The 21,436-nt window shown below is 33.2% G+C and overlaps 2 protein-coding genes across 2 annotated transcripts; one reads left to right on the forward strand and one right to left on the reverse strand.

Annotated features, from left to right (window-relative positions):
- The first annotated feature begins 8,330 nt into the window (after positions 1-8,330).
- LOC108456915 (extensin-like) lies at positions 8,331-10,497 on the forward strand. The gene is made up of 3 exons (XM_017755650.2): positions 8,331-8,437; positions 8,964-9,839; positions 10,256-10,497. Exons 1-3 carry the CDS (start codon positions 8,371-8,373, stop codon positions 10,288-10,290), a joined length of 978 nt encoding a protein of 325 aa, XP_017611139.1. The 5' UTR covers positions 8,331-8,370; the 3' UTR covers positions 10,291-10,497.
- A 315-nt stretch (positions 10,498-10,812) lies between these two features.
- On the reverse strand, positions 10,813-20,889 carry LOC108456914 (glutathione reductase, chloroplastic). The gene is made up of 17 exons (XM_017755649.2): positions 20,778-20,889; positions 20,496-20,658; positions 19,694-19,758; positions 19,536-19,605; positions 17,937-18,008; positions 17,634-17,837; positions 16,839-16,912; positions 16,672-16,755; positions 16,197-16,284; positions 16,021-16,102; positions 15,168-15,241; positions 14,517-14,624; positions 14,281-14,345; positions 13,841-13,954; positions 13,007-13,106; positions 12,140-12,193; positions 10,813-11,193 (listed from the first exon to the last, which is right to left on the reverse strand). Exons 2-17 carry the CDS (start codon positions 20,634-20,636, stop codon positions 11,098-11,100), a joined length of 1,491 nt encoding a protein of 496 aa, XP_017611138.1. The 5' UTR covers positions 20,637-20,658; positions 20,778-20,889; the 3' UTR covers positions 10,813-11,097.
- Positions 20,890-21,436: the final 547 nt, after the last annotated feature.

A 21,436-nucleotide genomic window follows, 5' to 3' on the forward strand; every position in this document is an offset into this window, starting at 1 on the left:
TTTGTTTAGCATATCTGGTAAAGAGTTTTCGTGTAAGATGTTTAATCTGCCTGATTGTGATGTTCATGAGAAATATCTAAACCCTTATGCAAAATACTCATGCATTTGCATGCAATTCAAAAGAGATTTAAGAGGTTTGATTTTTTGAATTTGTTTTTGCCTACATCTTCTTTATTTGGCATATGTGACTTCTTGGTGAAAACGAAACTTTTGTTGCGTTATGGAACGGGTGATCAAAATCATGTATTCAAGCCCGGAGCATGTTTCCTTCAATTATTTCCAAGTAAAGGTGAGCATCGTAATTGTACTTTGAATAAATGTGTTGACCTTGTAACACCCCTTACTCGTATTCGACGTCGAAATAGGGTACGAGGCATTACCAAATTTAAACACAAGCATTCATACAAAAACGAGACATAAATTTCTGTCATTATATTCATATCGTCCCTATTATGGGTCTATGAGGCCCAAAACATACATCGGAAGTGATTCAGGACTAAACCAAGAACCTTCAGAACTTTTACAACACTTAGAAAATTTTCATGTTTTGAAGAGTCACACGCCCGTGTGGGTAGGCCGTGTGATCACACACGCCCATGTGGCTTGGGAGACACCCCCGTCCTCAGCCCATGTAACTCTCTATTTATGATGTCATCAGCAAAATGAGATCACACAGCCACAATACATGCCAGTGTGCTTAGGTCGTGTGGCAAATTAAATTCTCGAAATTAAGTGCAGACTTCACACGGCCAGGGCACACGCCCATGTCCCAAGGCCGTGTCCTCCACACGGCTGAGACACACAGTCGTGTCTCTACCCATGTGTTTACTACTAGGCATTCTATTTTGCATTAATTAAGGTGCAGGGGACACACGGCCGGACCACACGCCCAGGGAGCAGACCGTGTGTCACACACGGCCTAGACACTTGCCCGTGTGTCTACCCTGTGGACAATTATTGAGGCTATTTTCCAAGCCCATCGCCACCCTTAATTTCACGTAGGCACTTCAACATGACATAAATTTCATGTACTTAAACCTTCATGAACATAGTACATGCATGAAAACTTCTCATCACATTTTACTTGATTAGGACTCCATATCATGGAAAACCAATCTTGCCAACACACACATATACAAATAAACAATATTCCCTAGATTACATGCATGCATTATCATATTAACTTATTCACACACCAAACTACCATCATTATTTAACCATCAATAACCATGGGTCATATCATAATGGAATTGGCTCATACATACATAATTGAATTGGTTTACAATCCAATATTCATAATGAGCCACATCTCAATGCCTTATACAAAATAAATCAAATATCAACATAATTCAACACATTTGGCTAAATCAATATGACATTTAACAAAAAGACGAAGTCCCTATACATGCCATACTCAAAATACTTAAATTCACTATACCCAAAAGATTAGTTTGATAGTGTGAATCGAGCTCCGATGTCCTTCGATTCTCGAGCTAGCTTGGAAATGCTATAAGAAAAATGGAAAAGAAAGGGGAGTAAGCATAAAACTTAGTAAGTTGCATGTAAATAATTAACAACATTAACCAAGCATTATTATACTCATAAATATAATGTAACTTATCACAATGTCATCAAGTATCATAAGTACATTTTAGAACATGTCATTTACATAGTGTACAATAAAACCCATGATTATAATTCATTCATCCACTTCTTATCGAGATCTCATCATTTTATAATCTCAATGTTTGTGCGCTTGGTGTACATACTGCACCCCTTTCAACATGATCATACATTGTTATCTCGTTGACTTAATCTTGGGATTACCTGTTGAACCACTTGAAATACTAAAGGATACTCGGGAAATCACATTCACATAGTAGGATGTCAATGCCATATCCCAGATATGGTCTTACATGGGATCACATATCGATGCCAATGCCATGTCCCAGACATGGTCTTACATGATGTCTCATATTGATGCCAATGCCATGTCCCAGACATGGTCTTACATAGGATCACACATATCCCTAATGTTAAGACATTTGTATCCCAACTATTCCTAAGGTTCAACCAGGATATCATGGTACCAATTCTTTGTCAAATCGTCATCGAATCATCATTAATCAATCCACAAAGACAATCATAGAATTCATGCAATATTAAAGCATTTAAATACATAATAACATAATGTTGAATTATTTATTCACAAACTTACCTCGGTACAAAATATGGACAATTAATTCGATTTAGTCCAAGATCCCGGACTCCATTTTTCTTGATCTATAATAGCAAATTTCACTTATTTAATTATCACAATATTCAAAACAGCCCATAAATCATATTTTGGCAAAGTTATCATTTTTCCCCTAAACTTTCACATTTTTACAATTAGTCTCTAGGCTCGTAAAATGAAATGTACTCTTTTTCTTTGTTACCCAAGCCTAGCCAAACCTAACACGTACTCATAATAGCCTACATTTTCCTTCAATTCAGATTTTTACAACTCATTTTTACAACTTTTACAAAAAGGTCCTTTTAAGGGTTTTTATGAAAAATCACTCAGTAAAAGATGTTTATCATGCATCAAACTTTTAGATTCTTCTATTAAACACCAAAATACATGCATGACACACATGGGTCAGCTTTTGAACATGAACCCTAGCTTAAAATAATGGTAAAAATAGCTAGATCATGCTTCAAGGATCTCAAAAACATGAACATTAAAAACGGGGCTAAGATGTACTTACTTTCAAGCTTGAAAAGTTTAAGAAAAACCCTAGCTATGGTCCTTAGAAATTTTGGCACACCTTGAAGAAGATGGACAAGATTTTCACTTCATTTTCCCTTTTAATTATTTTATTTACCAAATGACAAAAATGCCCTTAAGGCCTTTCTTTAAAATTTTACCCATGCATGCCCATTTTTATCCATAAAAATAGAAATTGGGAAAATTTCTATTTAAGGACCTCTAATTAATAATCTAAAGCCATTTCATACTTAAAGCTTCTAGAATCTCTAATTTTGCAACTTTTGCAATTTAGTCCTAAAATTCAAATTGGACACTTATTCACAAAATTTCTTCATGAAACTTTCACAAAATCATAAAATCATACCGTAGATCTCAAAAAAATCATAAAAAAATATTTCTACTTTGGATTTGTGGTCTTGAAACCACTATTTTGACTAGGGCCAAAATTGGGATGTTCAGACCTTTTCAGTGTGTTCCGAATTTTTTTTTGTTTTCAAAAATGAAAGATGTGAATCCTGTGCATTTGCAAGATCAAAATCAAATTTTTTATTCTAGAGGTTGTTCGATGCTATGCCATAAGGGATTTGCACATGATGTGCATGCTTATAACTTGAGTTTGCTTTGTTTTCCTACCATGTTGCCTGTCAAGAAATATTTAAGTCAACGAGAAATGGTCAGAGAAACCCTTGTCTTTGATCTCGGTGAATATTATTCCATATCATTGTACAAAGGATTTGAGTCCTACAATTTTGTTGTCCGAGGTTATAATTTTTAAAGGACCTATGAATTTGGTTGGTTGCCATCAATAAATTTCTTGTTTCATTGTGATAAGGTGAGACCAACTTCTATTTTTGATTCTGGGATTGGATTATGTGATCAATTCTTAATTCAGTGCGGAAAGATAAAATCAACTTCTATTTTTTATCCTGGCACCGATTCATATGTTCAATTTGTGAATAAGGTTTCAGCAAGTTCTATTGAGCCTATAAACCATGGTGTCACTAATCCATTTAAATTTCGTGTAGGTGGCACTTTGGAAAGGTTCCCTTCAAAAGTGTTTTATTTTATTTTATGCTTCCTAAACTTGCTGGAATAAATAAAATTATTTAACTAAGTTAGTTAACTTAGTTTCAGCTCATAAATGTGTTTTATTTTAATACATGTTATTAATTTTCCCTAGTCTAATACCTGTTTTAATATGCTTTAGCTACAGCCAAATTTATTTGCTTTTAATGTGTCCGAAGCTTAGACAACTTAAATGATGTTGGATTATGTTTTATTCTTAAAATTAAGACTGGTTTTAATGTGTTTGTAGGAGCTAATTAGCAAGCAAAATTCAATGGATAGCAAGCATGTGCAATGAACGGCATTAAAGGTCAAGACATGCACTTGGACGTGCATTAAAAGGAGGTGGAGCTGCTGATTGTTTCTTCCATACAACATTCATGTCTATGGATGTTTGGGAAGCTTAATGTGGCCATTGGGTTGCACTTCATGCATAACCTAAATGCATGCACGTCCAAGGGAGGAGATGATAAATTAATTTAGCATATTGAACAACAATGTTCATGCATTAACTTGCTCCAAGAAGGCTGTTTGTTTTTACAAAAGAAATTCAAGTGTTTTCACACTTGACCATTTAGCTAGAAGCTGAGTTCACACCAAGTGTCCAACAGAATACATATGTTTACATTGAGGGCTATTCATGAGCTACAACAGCATTAAAAATGGTTGCTGCCTATTCGGCTATCCAAGGGGAATTAAATCATATTCGCATCTTATTTGGCTGATCAATTACTTCGTACATGGGAGAATTCATGTATAATATTTAAGGGATTCAAGCCTCATTAATCCAGCCAATGTACTAGCACACCCATGCATTAAGAATAGGGAATAAACCAATTAAATACAAGCTGCCCTTCATTTGATCAAGACGCCATAAATATCTCAATTAAAGGAGATGCATGTTTCATGCACCTAGCATTCATCTAAGAGGGGATAAAGGTAGATTGAGGGCTGCACATCCATGGAACATAAAGAATACTTCTTGACTAAGAATACATGTACGCACCAAGAGGGAGGAATGTGACTATTCGGCTCAAGCATGAATATGCCAATTCATGAACCGAAATTTATTATTAAGTGTGAACATATTAAAGGTTGTGTGAACACATTAGTAGCTGATTTTCAATAGCCATTTTAGGGCTTATAAATAGTTTTTTTTGTAATCATTTGCTGGTTAGACAATTTAGACAAAATACCTCTTATCCATTTATGGATGTTTATAACATTGTGAGTTTAATTCAACTCTCTTTGTTCTTTTAAGACTCAGCTTGACTTATCTAGCCTAGCTAGTGGCGTCACCCTATTTCTTTGAACTCATCACTTCTAAACCAAGTGTAGCGTTCATCCTTATACCTTTGGTTCCTATCTCCTTATAGATAGTGGATCAAGGTTCTATCATTTGCCATCTCAAGTGTTTTTATAAGTCTCGGGTCAATACTGTATATAGTATTGGTTCATTCTTCAACCTTGAGCCTTTCTATTCCATCCACATTCATCAACTTAAATATAACCTTATTTCTTGTTAATCGAAACCATATACTTATCATTTCTAAAATACTTCAAATCCTTTTGTTTAAAGCCTAATCTTAACCAATTTCAGCTTACTTCAATTGGAACGGAACTTCTTGACTTTATGATCGGGCAACTAATACGACTCAAATCATCACCTAGGCGAGATCATATTAGTAACTTATCTCCCTAGTTAGACTTATATAGACAACATAATAGTCCTAACATGAGTCATTTTCTCATCATGAACTCATGGACTTTTTAGACTACCTTCTAACATAAGTTGTTTTCTATATTACAAAACAATCTTTATCATGCAAGTCAATGTTAGTTAAACCTCAGATAATCAGTGAGTAAATATTTACTTAAACCATTTGTATTTCATGCAAAACCAATAAGAATATCCGTACAAAGTATAATGAATAAACATGTGAAAATTTTAATCAATCAATTCAAAATATTACAGTGATTTATAACAATAAAGTATATGGGTTAACGATAAAGTAATTCAATTGGTAATATTTAGCTACTCCTGTGACTTGTTTTTAACAAAGAGAAGGAAAAATTTTCGTTTATTTTGAAAATGTCTTATTTTTTATAAGAGTTGTTACTTATCTTTCTGATTTCAAGTTTAAAATTGTACTAACTATTCTTTATTTAATATCTAACTATTACAATACATATATAATAGATAATTTTTTCTCATATAATTACACTAAAAATCATACAAAGCTTAAGTGGATATAACCCAACACTTGGAACCTTGAGGACAAGTAACGTGATGAATGAAGATAGTACATTACGAGAGGGCACTGAAGTACACCAAGAATATACTAAAGAGACGACGAAAGAAAACCAAGTCAATGATCCTCAAGGATTATACGATGCAAGGGCAAGGAATATATTCTGATGGGTAGCACTATCAAGTATAAAGAAGTGAAGATGACCTAAAGAATAGGTAGGCAAATATTCTAGAAGCAAAGTCTTCTTCCCTGATTTAGTACATTCTTTCTTAATCCCCCATCCTTTATTTATTACTTCTTTGCGTGGTTTGATTCTGGAGCTAACTCATTGTTCCACATGCTTCATTGCTTTCTCCAATGCATTATAAACTTTTATTCTTGCAACTTAGGCACCCTTGCATTAATTCATGTCTTCATTCTTTCTTATTATTATAATGATAATTTTATCTACCTCACCATATCATCTCCATGCTCCTCACGTTTATGCTGAATTTTCTTTTGGCTTTCAAGATTAGAGAATATAATTTTTGATTTTTTTTTTTTTGGCTTCTTTTGTAGAAGCACTGAGATTATCATTTAGTCTTTTCATGGAAGATGATGACATTAGAAAAGCATATCTTCTCTAATCTTTATGTCCAAATAAACCATAACAAGGTTGAGGCATTGAAAATTTACATTATTTTATATTCAAAGTGATTAATTATAATTTCGTCATATTCGGTATTTTATCTTAAAAGTTAAAATAAGAGTTTCATTTTTCCTTAATTAAAAGAATATATTTCATTTTATCACCTCTCAAATATCAATAAATTAATATTTAATCCTTTAGCTTATCAGAAAATTTGTATTTTTACCCTTTTTATAATTAAGTTTTTAATCTAAAGTTTTTTTAAGTAATTTTATAAAAGAAAAATATTGAATGCGATAGTAAAGTACATTACATTCTCAAGCGAAAAATTTAAATTTGAACTTTAAATATAACATTATTAAGAGAAAGAATCATGAACTTTTAATCTTTATAAACAGTAAAATATACATAAATGATACATTAATTAAACCAAAATTTAATAATTTTATCTTAAGTCCCTTTGCGTAAAGTTACTAGCTTGGTCTCTACTTACCCCAAACTGATGGCCCATATAGAAGGGCAAGTAATCATGTTGATGCATCAGTATGACACGTTACATCGATGGTTTTTTTTTTTTTGCTCTGAATAAATATTATGCTAAAATATGCAGCAAAAGGGCACATTTTTACGATCTCATCAGTCGTAAAACTTTCTAAGAGGAAAAAAAAACAGTTGTAAAACTGCCTTTTTCATTCTAATATTCCAATTAGTGAAGACTTTTATAGAGAGGGTCCAACAGGGTATGTTCAACATACCTAAAAAAAAAAAAAAAATGCTTTGCACAAAGCTTAATCCTCCCTCCCAATGGCAAAATCTCAGCTTCATCTTTGATTAATTATCATTTGGACTCTTAATTTTAAAAGCACTTATTCTTTTTTATATTTTTTCGGATTTACATTCAAATATAAATATATATACAATTAAACTATCATTTATTCATTTTTCATATTTAAAACTCATCATAATCCAATTCTCAGGATGATTCAAATCATAAAAATTGTGAGAAAGTGAGAGCTTTGAGTAGAAAGCAAGCAAGACAAAAGCGCAACCAAAAACCTTCACTTTGATTTTTCCCAATATGAAAGCAAGCATATATGCCAAATTTGCATCAACAACATGAAATTTTTAAGTTAGATCAAAGTGAACAATTTCCTTTACACCTTTTAATCTCTTTATATTATTCTTCATATTTATATTTCTAAGTAAGTACTCATTTACATAATTAACTCGAGCCGAGCTCGAGTTTAATTCCAAATTCGAGATCTTTCAAGTTAAACTTTAAAAACTTAAACTTGATTCAAGATAAAAACCAAATTACTCGAACTCACTCGATTAATAAAAATTAAGATTTAATTCTCATGCTCCGATCTAAAGTCGATTATTTATGCTTCAAGCTTAAATTCAAAATTAAAATTTTTCAATAATGTGTTGGCTTGTCATTGGAGTCAAATTTTAAAATATTAAACAAATTAAATTTAAATGTTAATTTTTTCCTAATCTAAACAAATATGTCATTTACATCCAAGTTACAATAAAGGTAGATACTCACGAATCAAATCTTTAATGGCCAACATACACAGTTGTCTCCTTTGGTTGCCTTCATATATGTCTCAATATCAGTCTTCTGCTCTTTGAATAGTCTTTGAGTGATTTGGCATTGCTGAAATTGAATCATGGAAAACAGGCTTTGCATGTACCTTCTCTTTTCAACAATGGCGGCCACTCTTTTCGTGCATTGCGGTAAGCTGATTTCTGCTACATTATTGTTTTATTTAAGTTCTCATTTTTACCATGTCAGTGGGCAAATCCAAAGAGGGATCAAAATAAAATTATAATTTTTTTAGAATTAAATGTAATTATATCATTGCATTAACCTACAATGTTATTATTTTTAAAAAGATTTGTAATATTAATATTTTACCCTTATGACAAGGCCATGCCCCTAGTACTAGAGGTGGGTAAAAGTATTCCATTGTTTTAGTTTTTCACAGTCCAAATGTTGCATGGAGTCTAATGAATATACAAACTCGCATCATGTAATTATGTCTTCCTCTCAGTAAACGAATATTTCTATTTTGTTGTATAAATGTGAGACATTAAGTAGTCATGCCATGTTTATGCTCTAGTATTGGCATTATAAGCTTAGTTGTTTTAAACCACAACATTTGCAATCTTTTCATTTATTCAGGGTGATATATATTCTTGGGGAAGGGCAAAAATGTTTTGGGATGATTAAATGTAAATCTAACAGTTGTTTATTGGGCAGACGCAAGAAAATCAATGGAACATATCAAAGGTCCAAAACATCAAAGGAATTCAATCATAAAGCACACAAAGAACTTAGAGCTAATGAGTAAACTTATGAGTTTAGTGATTGAACAACCCACTGATACGTCAAATACTCAACCTTATGGAGTAAGCTCAACATTTTCTTTGCCACCATTTGATTCTTTGCCCCCTGAAAATTCACATCCTTACTGTGTTAACCCTCCAAATACCCCTCAACCTCCAATTGGAACCTCACCTTCCCCACCCTCTCCCTTTTACAACTTTCCTCCTCTTGGCCCACCACCAAGCCCACCCGGAATAGTTCCAAACCCGCCGATTATATTTCCAGGCCCACCCGGAATAGTCCCGAACCCACCTAGTATTTTTCAGGGCCCACCTGGAATAGTCCCGAACCCACCTAGTATTTTTCCAAGCCCTCCACAAGCAATACCAACACCAGCAGGTTACATACCAAGCCCATCGGGGCCAGTATTGAGCCCGCCCTATTACGAGCTGACCCCACCATATAATGTTCCATCACCATTTGGGTTTAATCCAAGCCCACCAGAGTTTCTACCGCCAATTGTATACCCACCCCCAACGGTTCTACCATCTCCCAATAGGGCTCCAACCACAGCATTATGGTGTGTGGCTAAGCCATCAGTGCCTGGCCCAATCATGCAAGAGGCAATGAACTATGCGTGTGCATCCGGGGCGGATTGTGATTCAATTCAACCTAGTGGTCCATGTTTTCAGCCTGACACCATCTTTGCACATACCTCCTATGCTTTTAATAGCTATTGGCAGAAAACCAAGATTGCTGGTGGCACGTGTGAGTTTGGTGGCACAGCCATGCTTGTCACAGTTGATCCAAGTGAGTTTCTCCATTAGATCCATCCATGGAAACTGACCGGTTTGGTTTAGGCCGCCTTTAAATAGGGTTTATTAAGCACCGGACTTGGCCTAGTCATAAGATATAATTAGAGTTGATCTAAGTGAAACTTTCAATTAGATTTTCCCATAAAAACTATCTGACTCGATTCAGACTGCCTTTGAGTAAGATTTTCAGGAGAAGGCAGGGCCCTAGCCTACCTTGATTTGGTAAAATTTATTCTTTTGGTCCCCAAAACTGAAAAGTTTTGGCTCCAAAAATTTACAATTCAATCTGACAGTACTAAAAACTCAAATCTGATGCTCTGAGAGAGTTTTGTCAAGCCAAGACCCGGTGAAAAGTTTCTATTGTTATAAAGTGGGTTATTAATTTGTGTTAAAACTTTCGTGTGAAAACAGGTTATGACGGTTGCCATTTCGAGTACCAATATTGATTGGTGAAGATAGAAGAATGATCTCCTTTCTCCAATAAACAATGAAATTTTACCATGAACAAAACTTCCCAACATAAATTTTGTAATTATAAAAGTTACATAGTTAAGATTCTGTGAGGCCGTTGATTTAGGGTTTTTTCTATTTTCCTTTCTTAGGCTTATAACTGAAAATTGTACTGTGTAAATTGGATCCCACTTCTCCCTTCATGAGAACTGTAAATTGTATTGCTAACTCCTGAAATTTGCATGAGAGATCAATAAAATGGGAGAGCATGAAAATGTTTTCATTGACTTCATTAAAACTATGCTGTTAAATGAATCAAACGATGTTATTTCATTACAAATAAAAAATTCAATAAATGGACATTATCTAAATCACAGTATAAAATATGTGTAATCTTCCTTCTTTTCCGACGCATATTCAGTACAAAACTACAAAAACATATGATCATATTGAACAGACAATGTAACTAAAACCGTAACATAGTCCAATAATAACTCTTCATTACTAAAGAACTCAAATGATGCTAATCCAAATTTTTCATTACTAAAGAACTCAAATGATGCTAATCCAAATTTTTCAGTGTGCTGATAAGGTACAAAGGTAAAAATACGTTGGTCGTGGCCACTATTTTTAACAAATACAACATAAAAGACACAGAAGATAGATGAGCCTTTTATTGTGAATAATGATCAAACCAAATATAACCCTTACCAATTAAATATTACCTGTTCTCTCAAATATCTATGATCATAAGAAATGTTGCTTCTATATCACCAGGGCTGCAAGTTTCCTTGATATGTTGTCTACAGATTTGTCTTCGGTTTCCCCCTACAGGTAATACGCCGTGAAACAGATCGCATGGTCACAAACTCCTCGGCAGCGGAAGGATGTATGCCGACCTGAGGAAAAGAGTTAAAAAACTTGCTCAATAAATGAAAATTCCCATTAATAAACTCACTCAATCTTGACTACGATCAATGCATTAAAATAATTTTATTAGTGCATAATAATTTTTTTTTTTAAACATTTCTTTAGAGCCTAACAAATACAAGCAAATTTTCACTCAAACAATTTTTTACCTTTTCGTTGAAACTCTTTCTCAAAATAAGCGCTTTCTTTTTACATAAACAAATTGAACGTCATCTTTAATTTGGCGATGAACACGACACACTTGACACATTAACTTCAAAAATTCTATGTAAATATGAATTGTTGTCTCTGTTTCGTGTTTTCTCATTTATAAGTTATCCACGTATTTTTTATTAAAAGAAAATATTAATATAAAAATATAAGAATTAAGCATAAAATTCTTTATAAAGTAATGAATCATCTAATCATTTTATTGATAATTAAAATTACTTAATATCTTTTTCCCTTAGCCCCAATTCTATTATTTTATATGGGTTTATTGTATAAGAAATTTCACAAACGGGATAAGCTCGGATGGCAAGGGTCAGATAATCCTTAAAGAAATAAAAAAAAAAAACGATGTTCCAAAATCTTGTCCTCCATAAATAAGCAAACTAATTATATTGGAAAAACTACAGTGTGCAGCCAAAGATTATAACATCTACCCATGCACTTACAGGCATCCGTTCAGCAAAATAATGATCATAACGAGAAGTACGTCAAATCTTTGCTCATGCAAACACATAATTGACAATCTACGGGTTAACTATTTGCTATTCATTGCCTCTAGCTAAAAAATTACTCTGCCTAAAGAAACAGCTTCACCTAATTGGTTTGAGATAGCAAATGCAGCTTGATGTTAAATCAATCTAAAGTATAGTATTAGAGAGCATAAGTCACACCAGAAAACTAGTTTTGAAGACAAGTTCAACTTACTGTGCTGTCGAATTGCGCTTTAGTCGCTCCACACTTCAGTGCAACAGCGATACCCTAAAATGAAAAACCAAAAAGAAAACATTAGAGCTTTGATTATTTGGCCTATAATATGCAATGTGGTTCACCTCATTCTTGAATGCAGCCTATTGCAAGAGAAAACAATGAGTAAGGCCATCAGGCATATAACTTTGCTGTGTAGTTCACCTACCTTATGCAACCTATGCAAGGCAAAACCATACACAACATTGGGCACAACTAATCGTTGCCATTTGCATGATATTTTGAAAAATAATAGCAATTACATTGACTCTTCTTCTTTTTTCTTTTCTTTTCTTTTTTTGTTTTTTGATTATCCACATCCAACACAAATATAGATATACGAGGATATGACCCTCTAAATGGAAGAAAATTTTTTAAATAAAAAAAGAATCATACTCATTTGAACAAAAAACTCGTATATGCCACTCACATCTAAGTAACATTAATATGATCAAGCAATAAGTGAAGCATAAGATGGTGCATCTACATTCTACTAGAAGGCGCAAGGTCTCTAGGAAGTCCAAGGTGACATAGAAATCATCCTCTTTTGGCATCAGAGTTTTCAATATTCTCTAGTACTTGAATTTTCGATCAAGGAAAAAAGGCAATGTAAGAAAATGTTGATCGTAAAACAATGTACTATCTCAATCCAATTAAATTTTCTTAGGACTATGTAGAATTTACCCTATTCACTTGCAAAATCAGACCACATTACCAACTAAATTCATATTGTTTACCATAATCTTTATTTAAATTACCAAGGCATTAGTATTTATACGGACAAATGGAGACACATATGTACTCCAAAAGAACCAACAAACAAAGTACCTGCATAATTTCAGGTGCATCTGGACCACACATAGATGCACCGAGTACTTTATCAGTCTCTGCATCAACGACTAACTTCATAACCGTCTTTTCTTGCCGTCTAGAAGCAGAAGAGCAGAAATTTATGGATTGCATTGCAAAGAACAAAAAGTACTAATAGTACATACAAGAATTGAACAATATTGAAAAATATTGTTGATATTTTTCAAAAGGAAACACTAGCCTCCTTAGTGTCAAAAAACATTATATGCATTATATTAGGAAAAATAGAAGATTTGAAACCCAAATATGACTATACAAAGAATATAAAATTGCATCCCAAAGCCACATTGTACAAGCTTCTCAATTTACTACCTTAAACTTCTGTCAGTATGAGACTTTGATCCTAGAAATTAAAGAGAGGGGGGGCAACCAAAAAACAACAAAACAAACTTGCTTAAAAAATGAGGTCTCCAAGTGTAAAACCAATTCCTGAGAACACAATCTAGTAAAAGATGCAAATGAAGCCATATGTTATACAACTTAATTGATAGATGAAACTGTCAGAAAAAAGGAAAGGCAGGAGGGGCTAACACAAAGATGGTTGCATATTTTTATATGGGTTCTTATTAACGGGCACCTTTAGCTATTGGTTAAGGATTTTTTAATTGCTATTTTAGGGAAAATATTACTTTTAATGAGCTACTCTTACTGAATTCAAGAAGAAGCAATATACTAGTTACACTTTTCTTTTTACAAGTACAATGAAATCAATGCCACTATGTACTGGTTGACATTTTCTTTTTTTATTTATTTATTTTTCTGTGCAAAAACATCTCAAAGTCATCATCATACCCAGATACAGTGTTCTTCATCGGATTGAAGGTTGATGTGAAAACCAGAACATCACCATTTGCTTGCTCAATTGCCTGCTCTTCACTGAGACCAACAACAGAAAGTGGAGGGATGCTGCAAAATAACAAATGGGAATAGCAATTAATTTACTGAAAGGAAAAATGGAAAGTAAAAAGATAAATGGACACTAGCCATAAGAAAAGATAATAAGTGCATAGGTCCAACAGTAAATGTGGTACTGGTACTAAACAAAAAATTTGAACAGCGCTCCGAGTAAGGATAAAAAACCCAATAACTAGAACAACTCTAAATCATACGGTCCTCAGAAGAAAGAAATTTAAACATGATTTTTTTTACTGATATACGATAGATTAAATTAAATTATCCATACACCAACCAAACCACCACCAGAGGCATGATGTAAAGAGAGATCTCATTACCTAAAAACAGCACAAGGTACATGGCTGTAGTCTGGTTTGCTAGGTTCCTTACCAAAAACAGTTTTCTGCAAGCATTTCCCCAGAAAACAAGAAGAGAAGGGAAGAAACATGTCATTGCATTAAAAAAAAGTTTAATATATGTGATTGCTCAAGTAATCATATGTGATTGCTTAAGTGGGGGCAAAATAGCATGCTTGATACAGGTAAAATATAAGAGCTTCGGACAGAACACTTGCCGCAAAGCAGGTTCCTTCCATTAAGGCCACAGGAGTCAGGTTCATCCGATTTGTAACATCACCAACAGCCCATACACTGGGAATGCTAGTACGTGAGTACTCATCCACCTGCAAGATGAAGATAGATTGACAGTAGTGTAATAAAAATTCAACTGGGTCATGCCACTGTTATTTTCATGCAATATAGGAGAACATATACAATGTAATTAACATAATTATGTAAACTAAATATCCAATAAACTATTCAGAACGAAAATTGGAAAATAAGTTATCTGTATATATAGATCAAAGATGTGGACAAAATGAACAAGATGCACAAATAAAACGAAATGCAGCACAAACAATGTCACTTAGAGAAGGCCATTTTAGCTTTACATGATATAAGCTCCGAAGCTATGCATAGTTCTTTCTACAGGCATGCCTTCTTCTTAAATACCATCAGCCTATCAGGGAGTAAAATTCCATACTTCCATGGTACAAGTCAAAATAATCATCCAAAAGAAGCAGGGAATAAAGAAACACAGCATCAGATTTGTGGCATTAAAATCATACGCATGCAAGTTGACATTATTCAGATGCCAACTTATTTCAAGAGAATAATTTACTAATATTTGATAAGAAACAAGAATAAGAGACAGCTTAACAAGAAACCTTCACAGCTCCAGTGTTATCAAGTTCCACACCTACAGCTTCCAGATTCAACCTCTTCGAGTTTGGTAACCTGCCTGTAATAAACAGGAGAGAAAATCAACATCCAACTGACAACAAAGTCAAAATATCTCCCAAAAGAAGTATATTCTCAATGATATTAGCATGCCATCAGTACACCAAGTTTGTGAAACATATGAAAGTTCAAATGCAGAAGATTCAGATATTAAAAGACATAGAACAATATTACCAGGACCTTCAAAAGCATGAATAAGTACTTATATAGAACTGCACCAATTAGTAGCGAGTAATTCAAAATTTCACTAACAAATCAAAAAGAAATACAAAAGTAAGTAAGGTTCAAAGTACCAATTTCGATGCATTTACTTTTCAAATTTTTCAAAGAGTAACGATTAAGACAAATATGAGAACTACTATATTTTGCATATTTAACATTGCATGCAAGTTTGATCATCAAGATAAAGGCAATGTTAAATGACCATAAAATAAGCGTTTATCACGGATATACACGAGCGAGCGAGAGAGAAAGAGCTGATGACAATTTTATGAAAAATTGAATAAATGAAGCAAGCAGGAAGACATTCAGTCTCTAAACATTTAGAACTGATAGTAACCCAAAAAGGGTGAGAAGCAGAATGTTATTACAAATGGGCACCTGTGAACTAAACAGTGCAATGGTCATTGCCATTCATCCAAGAAATAGAAAAGGCAGGTCTTTCAGACATCAATATAGAATTCTACAAGATATTGAGAGAAAAATAAAATGGAATAAACTAAACAAGGATATGGAAGTAAGAAAAAAATTTATCAGGGTCTAGAAAGGGATTGCAACCACCTGTGGCAAAGAGTACAACATCTGCTATCAACTCTTCACCATGATCTGTAGTAACTTTTATGCCATTATCTGTTTTAATCAACTGAATTCACAGTTAAAAGAAAATAGATTAGTATAAACTAACAAATATTGATGGAATATAAAAGAAAAACTGAATAAAATTAACAACTGAGCACCTCAGTCAAATTCGTCTGTGGATGCAAATTAATTCCCCTTCGTTCCAGATTTCTTGCAACCACTGCCCTCATTTCATCATCAAACCCTCTGCAGGATAGACATATATCTTACCACTTCTAATCTTGGTCCCCACCCTCAGTTATAAACCTAAAGCCCATCTCTTCCCGTTTCATAACAGTCTTGGCAATTTTCTTATGAATATATTTAAATCATTTTAAAGAACTACCAAATTCCTAAAACAGATTGGAACACTTCTAACTTCCAAATGAAATGCCAGTGAGAACATCAGAGGTACACATAAAGTATGAAGCAGACATTTCTAAACAGTTTTAAGAGGACAGATCTAAAACAATTATAATCACCATAGGACTTGTAAAAAACATCAAATAAAATTAACTTAGATAAGATCAGGGAGTTCTTATGAAATACTACAAAAATCTGACAGTAATGGATAAAATCAGACTGAATAAGAACCTCAAAGGAAGCTCCTTTCTGAAAAAGAGGTCGACATTAGCGCCCAACCCTCTCCATATTGATGCAAACTCAACAGCAATGTACCTGGATGAGTACAAATCATCTTCAGGTGTTAGCAAACTGAGCAGATGAAAAGAATGAACATGCAAATAGGACATCTATCATACCCTCCTCCAAGTACAACAGCATGCTTAGGCAAGTCCTCCAAACTCAATGCTTCATCAGAAGTTATGCCCAACTCCTAAAACATAAATCAGGGAGAATTAAGAAACAAGAAATGGGAGCGTTAGCAGTGGTGTTTTAGAAACATATCAAATCTTGTAACCATTTGCACTTTGTCCATATTCTAAGTTTGGTCATATTCTAATACTAGTTACAAACAAAAAACAATCAAGCACACGAAGCCAGCAAGAAAAAGTAAAAGGTTAGCCCAAAGTTTATCCAATATCCCTGTAACAATAGAATGATTGTGAAAACAAGAAGCTAAAGTTCATGAATAATTATATGAAATCTCTTTTTTAGCTCACTTTAAAAGAAAAAGTCAATAGGTAATGAACCAAACCTGCATACCTGCAACCACATGCCATCCATATTACATATAAACAAAATTGGTGATTTTGATAGAAGAAGCAAAAGATCATAATTAGGTCACATTCACACTACTATTCTAAATCATGCTACCTCTAAAGCTACATAATTCACTCCATAAGTTTGAATATTGCCTCTATACCATATGCAGCAACCAAATTAACATCAAGGTAATTTGAGTCAAGTAAAAGGTATAGCTTAAAAGCAATTAAAATAAAATTTCATTCCGAATCACTGGTATGGCAGTTATAAGTATTTGGTGCAACAAATGAGAAGCTAATGCCATCATAAAGCAACATAGTATTTATAAAATACCAAATTCAGCGCATTGCATAAACTTTTTGATCATTCAAGAAGGGAATCAATGTATATACCTGCCCAGGAATAGGAGGTCGGTGTGCCCTGCTGCCAGTTGCAATAAGTATATGCTTTGCTGAATAGGACAATTTGGTGCCATCCAGTTGTGTCACCTCAACTTCATTTGGACCTACAATCTTTCCCTCCCCTTCAAACAATTTAACACCAGCATTTGATAATAACCGCTTGTAAATTCCATTTAATCTGATTATTTCATCAGTCTACAAGTTCAAGAGGTAAAAAATAAAATAAAATTTCTGAAAATTTAAAATATATAACTAAATAAAAATAAAAGGGTACTGAAGGATACTATAGTAAACCTTTTTATGTAGAAGCTTCTTCCAATTAAAAGCAAGTTTCTCATTCAACTCCCAACCATAATTCCGAGCATCCTACAAAAAAACAATACAGTTATTAAGCATTAGCAATTGGTTAACTAAACATCTCAGATTACTTCATGCCAAAGACAACAGAATACATGCTTAAAATAGAATCTAACAGAAAAGAAGAGAAGAAAAAGAAAGGGGAAGAGGGGAATAACTGAATTAGAAAATTCGAAAAATAATAATAACAATTTTTGGATAATGAATATAAACAACAGTCCATATCAAATGTATAGTCATCTCTGTCAACCACATCTTTATTGATTTAAAGGAAAAAAGAAAAAGGAAAAAATTAGAGCAATAACAGGATGGAGAACTATCAAACATTTCAAATAGAAGGCTAAACCAGAATAGAATTCTCAAGCACGCTTGGATATCATTCCTATGGGAGAGGTTATTGCCTGAATTATATATGGTTTGCATGATGAATACAAACGGTCTATATGAAATAGATTGTCATTACCTGGATTTCAGACATGGGTAAAGATCCAAGTGAAGTACTCGTCAAGTCTCAAAATTTTAGACACAGGAACACTATCCAAATTTTGGACACAAGTACTCAGAGACCTTAAAAAATTGGACCAAATTTGATAATGACATTCTAGTATGTATTTTCTATAATCCAACTTTCCCAAGGACCAAATTTGAATTATCACAAATCTTTGAAAAGTGTGTATATAGAGGCTGAATAGCAAAGCACACGAAAAGGGTTTCATTGGATTTTCTTTTTCCTTTAAAATTTATGAAAATAAAGTAAAAAAGATTTCATTTTCTAACCCTAAGCCGACCCTTCTCAATTTCTTTTCCTAAGATGCTGCCGTGCTCTCTTTCTCTCCCCAGAACTTCCATTTTCTTTTTTATCAAAACTTCATCCTTTTTTTTAATTGATTATAGCCGCTTCTTCAAGGGTTTATTTTGTTCTTTCTCTCCCCAAAGCTTTCTGATGAGTGCCACCACCCTGTACCCTTCTTCTTTCTTTTTCCTTTCCTTCTTGGTTTTTTCTTCTTTCCTTTTTTCCATTTTCTTCTCTTCTCAGTTCTCACCCACCGCCGTGTCCACCAATTTTCGCTGGATCTGATCTGTGTTGGTTCGTGTCAACACAGGTACGGCACCCCAAACTGCCAAGCCTGGGTAACAAAGGATAGAAGGCTAAACTAGAATAGAATCCACAAGCGGGCATGGATATCATTCCTAATGGAGAGGTTATTTATAGCCTGAAACAAACCTACTTTGCTAACTATTTCCCTCAAAATAGAGCCAAATCTGAAGGTATATGAGAATTCTAATGACTTTGGAATGGCAATGGGCAAATAGCTATATGTGCCCCAACAGTCTAACCATAGCATAAGAAGGTAGTAAACACTTATTGAATAGACTGATACTATAGAAAGATCCTCCTATTCTTGAATCTTGTACAAATTTATAAGCCAACATCTTGTCAAGATTGTACCAAAGCACATAAGAAATTTTCTATAAATTATCATTAAGTTAGAGATTTTCCATCTAATATGATTCTAATTGAAATGACAGTCTCACCTCAAGTTCACTTCCAAATGCCGCTCCATAGACCAAAATCTTTTTGGGAACACAACCACGAATAACACACCTATGAAACAAAATGTGAGACAAAAATGACAAGCAAACATAGCAAAGATGAAGCAAAACTATCTAAATTATCAAAACAATCAACTTACGTCCCACCAACTCCTCCAATGACTTCTGAACTGATTGGATGAAATGGGAGCTCACAAATCCCAACCTACATGAAATTTGATTTAATTAATAAACATATAGACAGATAACATTTGAATTCTTAAGCCAAAAAGTATATATATTCGAAAAGAAAAATATACATAATAGCAATAAAAAAGTCAAACTAAATTCAAGAAAACAATGTGAAAAAGCGCAAGAAGCCAATGACCAACACTTCACCACAGCAAAAATGAAAATGCTCCAATGGTTTTGCGATCAAATTTAATAGTAAAGATCTTAATGTAACAGAAAATAGCAATCTTTTTTTTTTTTTTAAATATCAGTACCATATTTTGGCAAACACAAAGTAAAAAATTTTAGGTCTAATTAACCCATCCCATTAAAAGATTTCCATTAAGCTGAACAACTACTACAGCACCAGCAAAATACAATAACATAGAATGAAGCAATTAAACACAGGTAATGATGGTAACTCACTTCTTTCTTTTTTTTTCTTCGCATTTTATTATATATTTTTTACTTCAAACTTCAGCATACGCTTAACATCAATTCAATTTATCACACTAACCCAAAACACAACCTCCTTCAAATGCTATACTCTTCACCGTCGCTAATTTAAGGAATATATTAACCCAATTCGCGAAAAACATCCCATTTAGAATCAATTAACATATTTAATACATGAAAATAAGTACTTATCAAGCTAAAAGATTTTGAGAAATTGATATCACTTTGAACAAATTCGATTTGATTAAAGTAAGAGAAGCTAGAAATTTGAGAAACCTTAGCTCCGTAGTTAGCGGAGAATCTGGCAGCACGAACGCCACCGCTCCCGGCACCGATAACAAACAAGTCGAAATCATAATGAGCCTCCTCTTGATTCGTTTGGTTCATTTCCTCATCAACTAACATCTTCCTCGCCATGATTCACTTCGAAATGGAAACACTGTATCCACCAATCAAATAATAACAAAGTCATAAAGTGCCAAACAGTGATCGGAAAGTCGCCATGTAATAACATTGAAATGAAAAAGGAAAACATTGATTTTCGAAGTGAAAGGTTACCTAAGGAGTGGTGATGGAGATTGGAGGAAAAGAAAAGTTGATTCTTTAGGGTTTTAGGAGTGAAGAATAATTTAAAAAGAAAAATTAAATCATAGTTCTTTTCTTTTTTCATAAATATAATTAAAGTCTAATTATGCAATCAGTCCCTATATTCTTCATATTTTTGAAATTTAATCCTTCTGCTTATAGTTTTAAAATTTTAATCCATCTACTCATTGATTTAAAATTAAAATTTAATTGAGAACACTTTTAATATACATCTTCTAAATATAAATATGTGTTATCAACTAAAATTTTATTTTTAGGTCAGATCTTTAAATATTAAAATACAAAACATTCAAATTTAATAAAATTAAGATAAATAGAATAATTAAATTCTTAAAAATAATATGAAGAAGATTAAATTTTAAAAGTTGAAAGAGTATAAGGATGGAGGCATAATTAAATCTTTAAAAATACTTGAGAGAAAAAGAGGAGAATGTTTTTTTTTTAAAGATAGAGAAAGGAGAAATATGTAAAAAAAAAAAGGAAAAAGAGATGGTTTTTTTAGCTGAAGTGATAAAAGATGGTCGGTTTATGAATAGACCCGTTAAAATACTTCTGTTATTTTTGGATTATTATTTTCACTTTATTGAGTTGCGATTAACTTAATTATGAAA

This window comes from Gossypium arboreum, chromosome 3 (assembly GCF_025698485.1).
Source record: "Gossypium arboreum isolate Shixiya-1 chromosome 3, ASM2569848v2, whole genome shotgun sequence".
NCBI lineage: Eukaryota > Viridiplantae > Streptophyta > Magnoliopsida > Malvales > Malvaceae > Gossypium > Gossypium arboreum.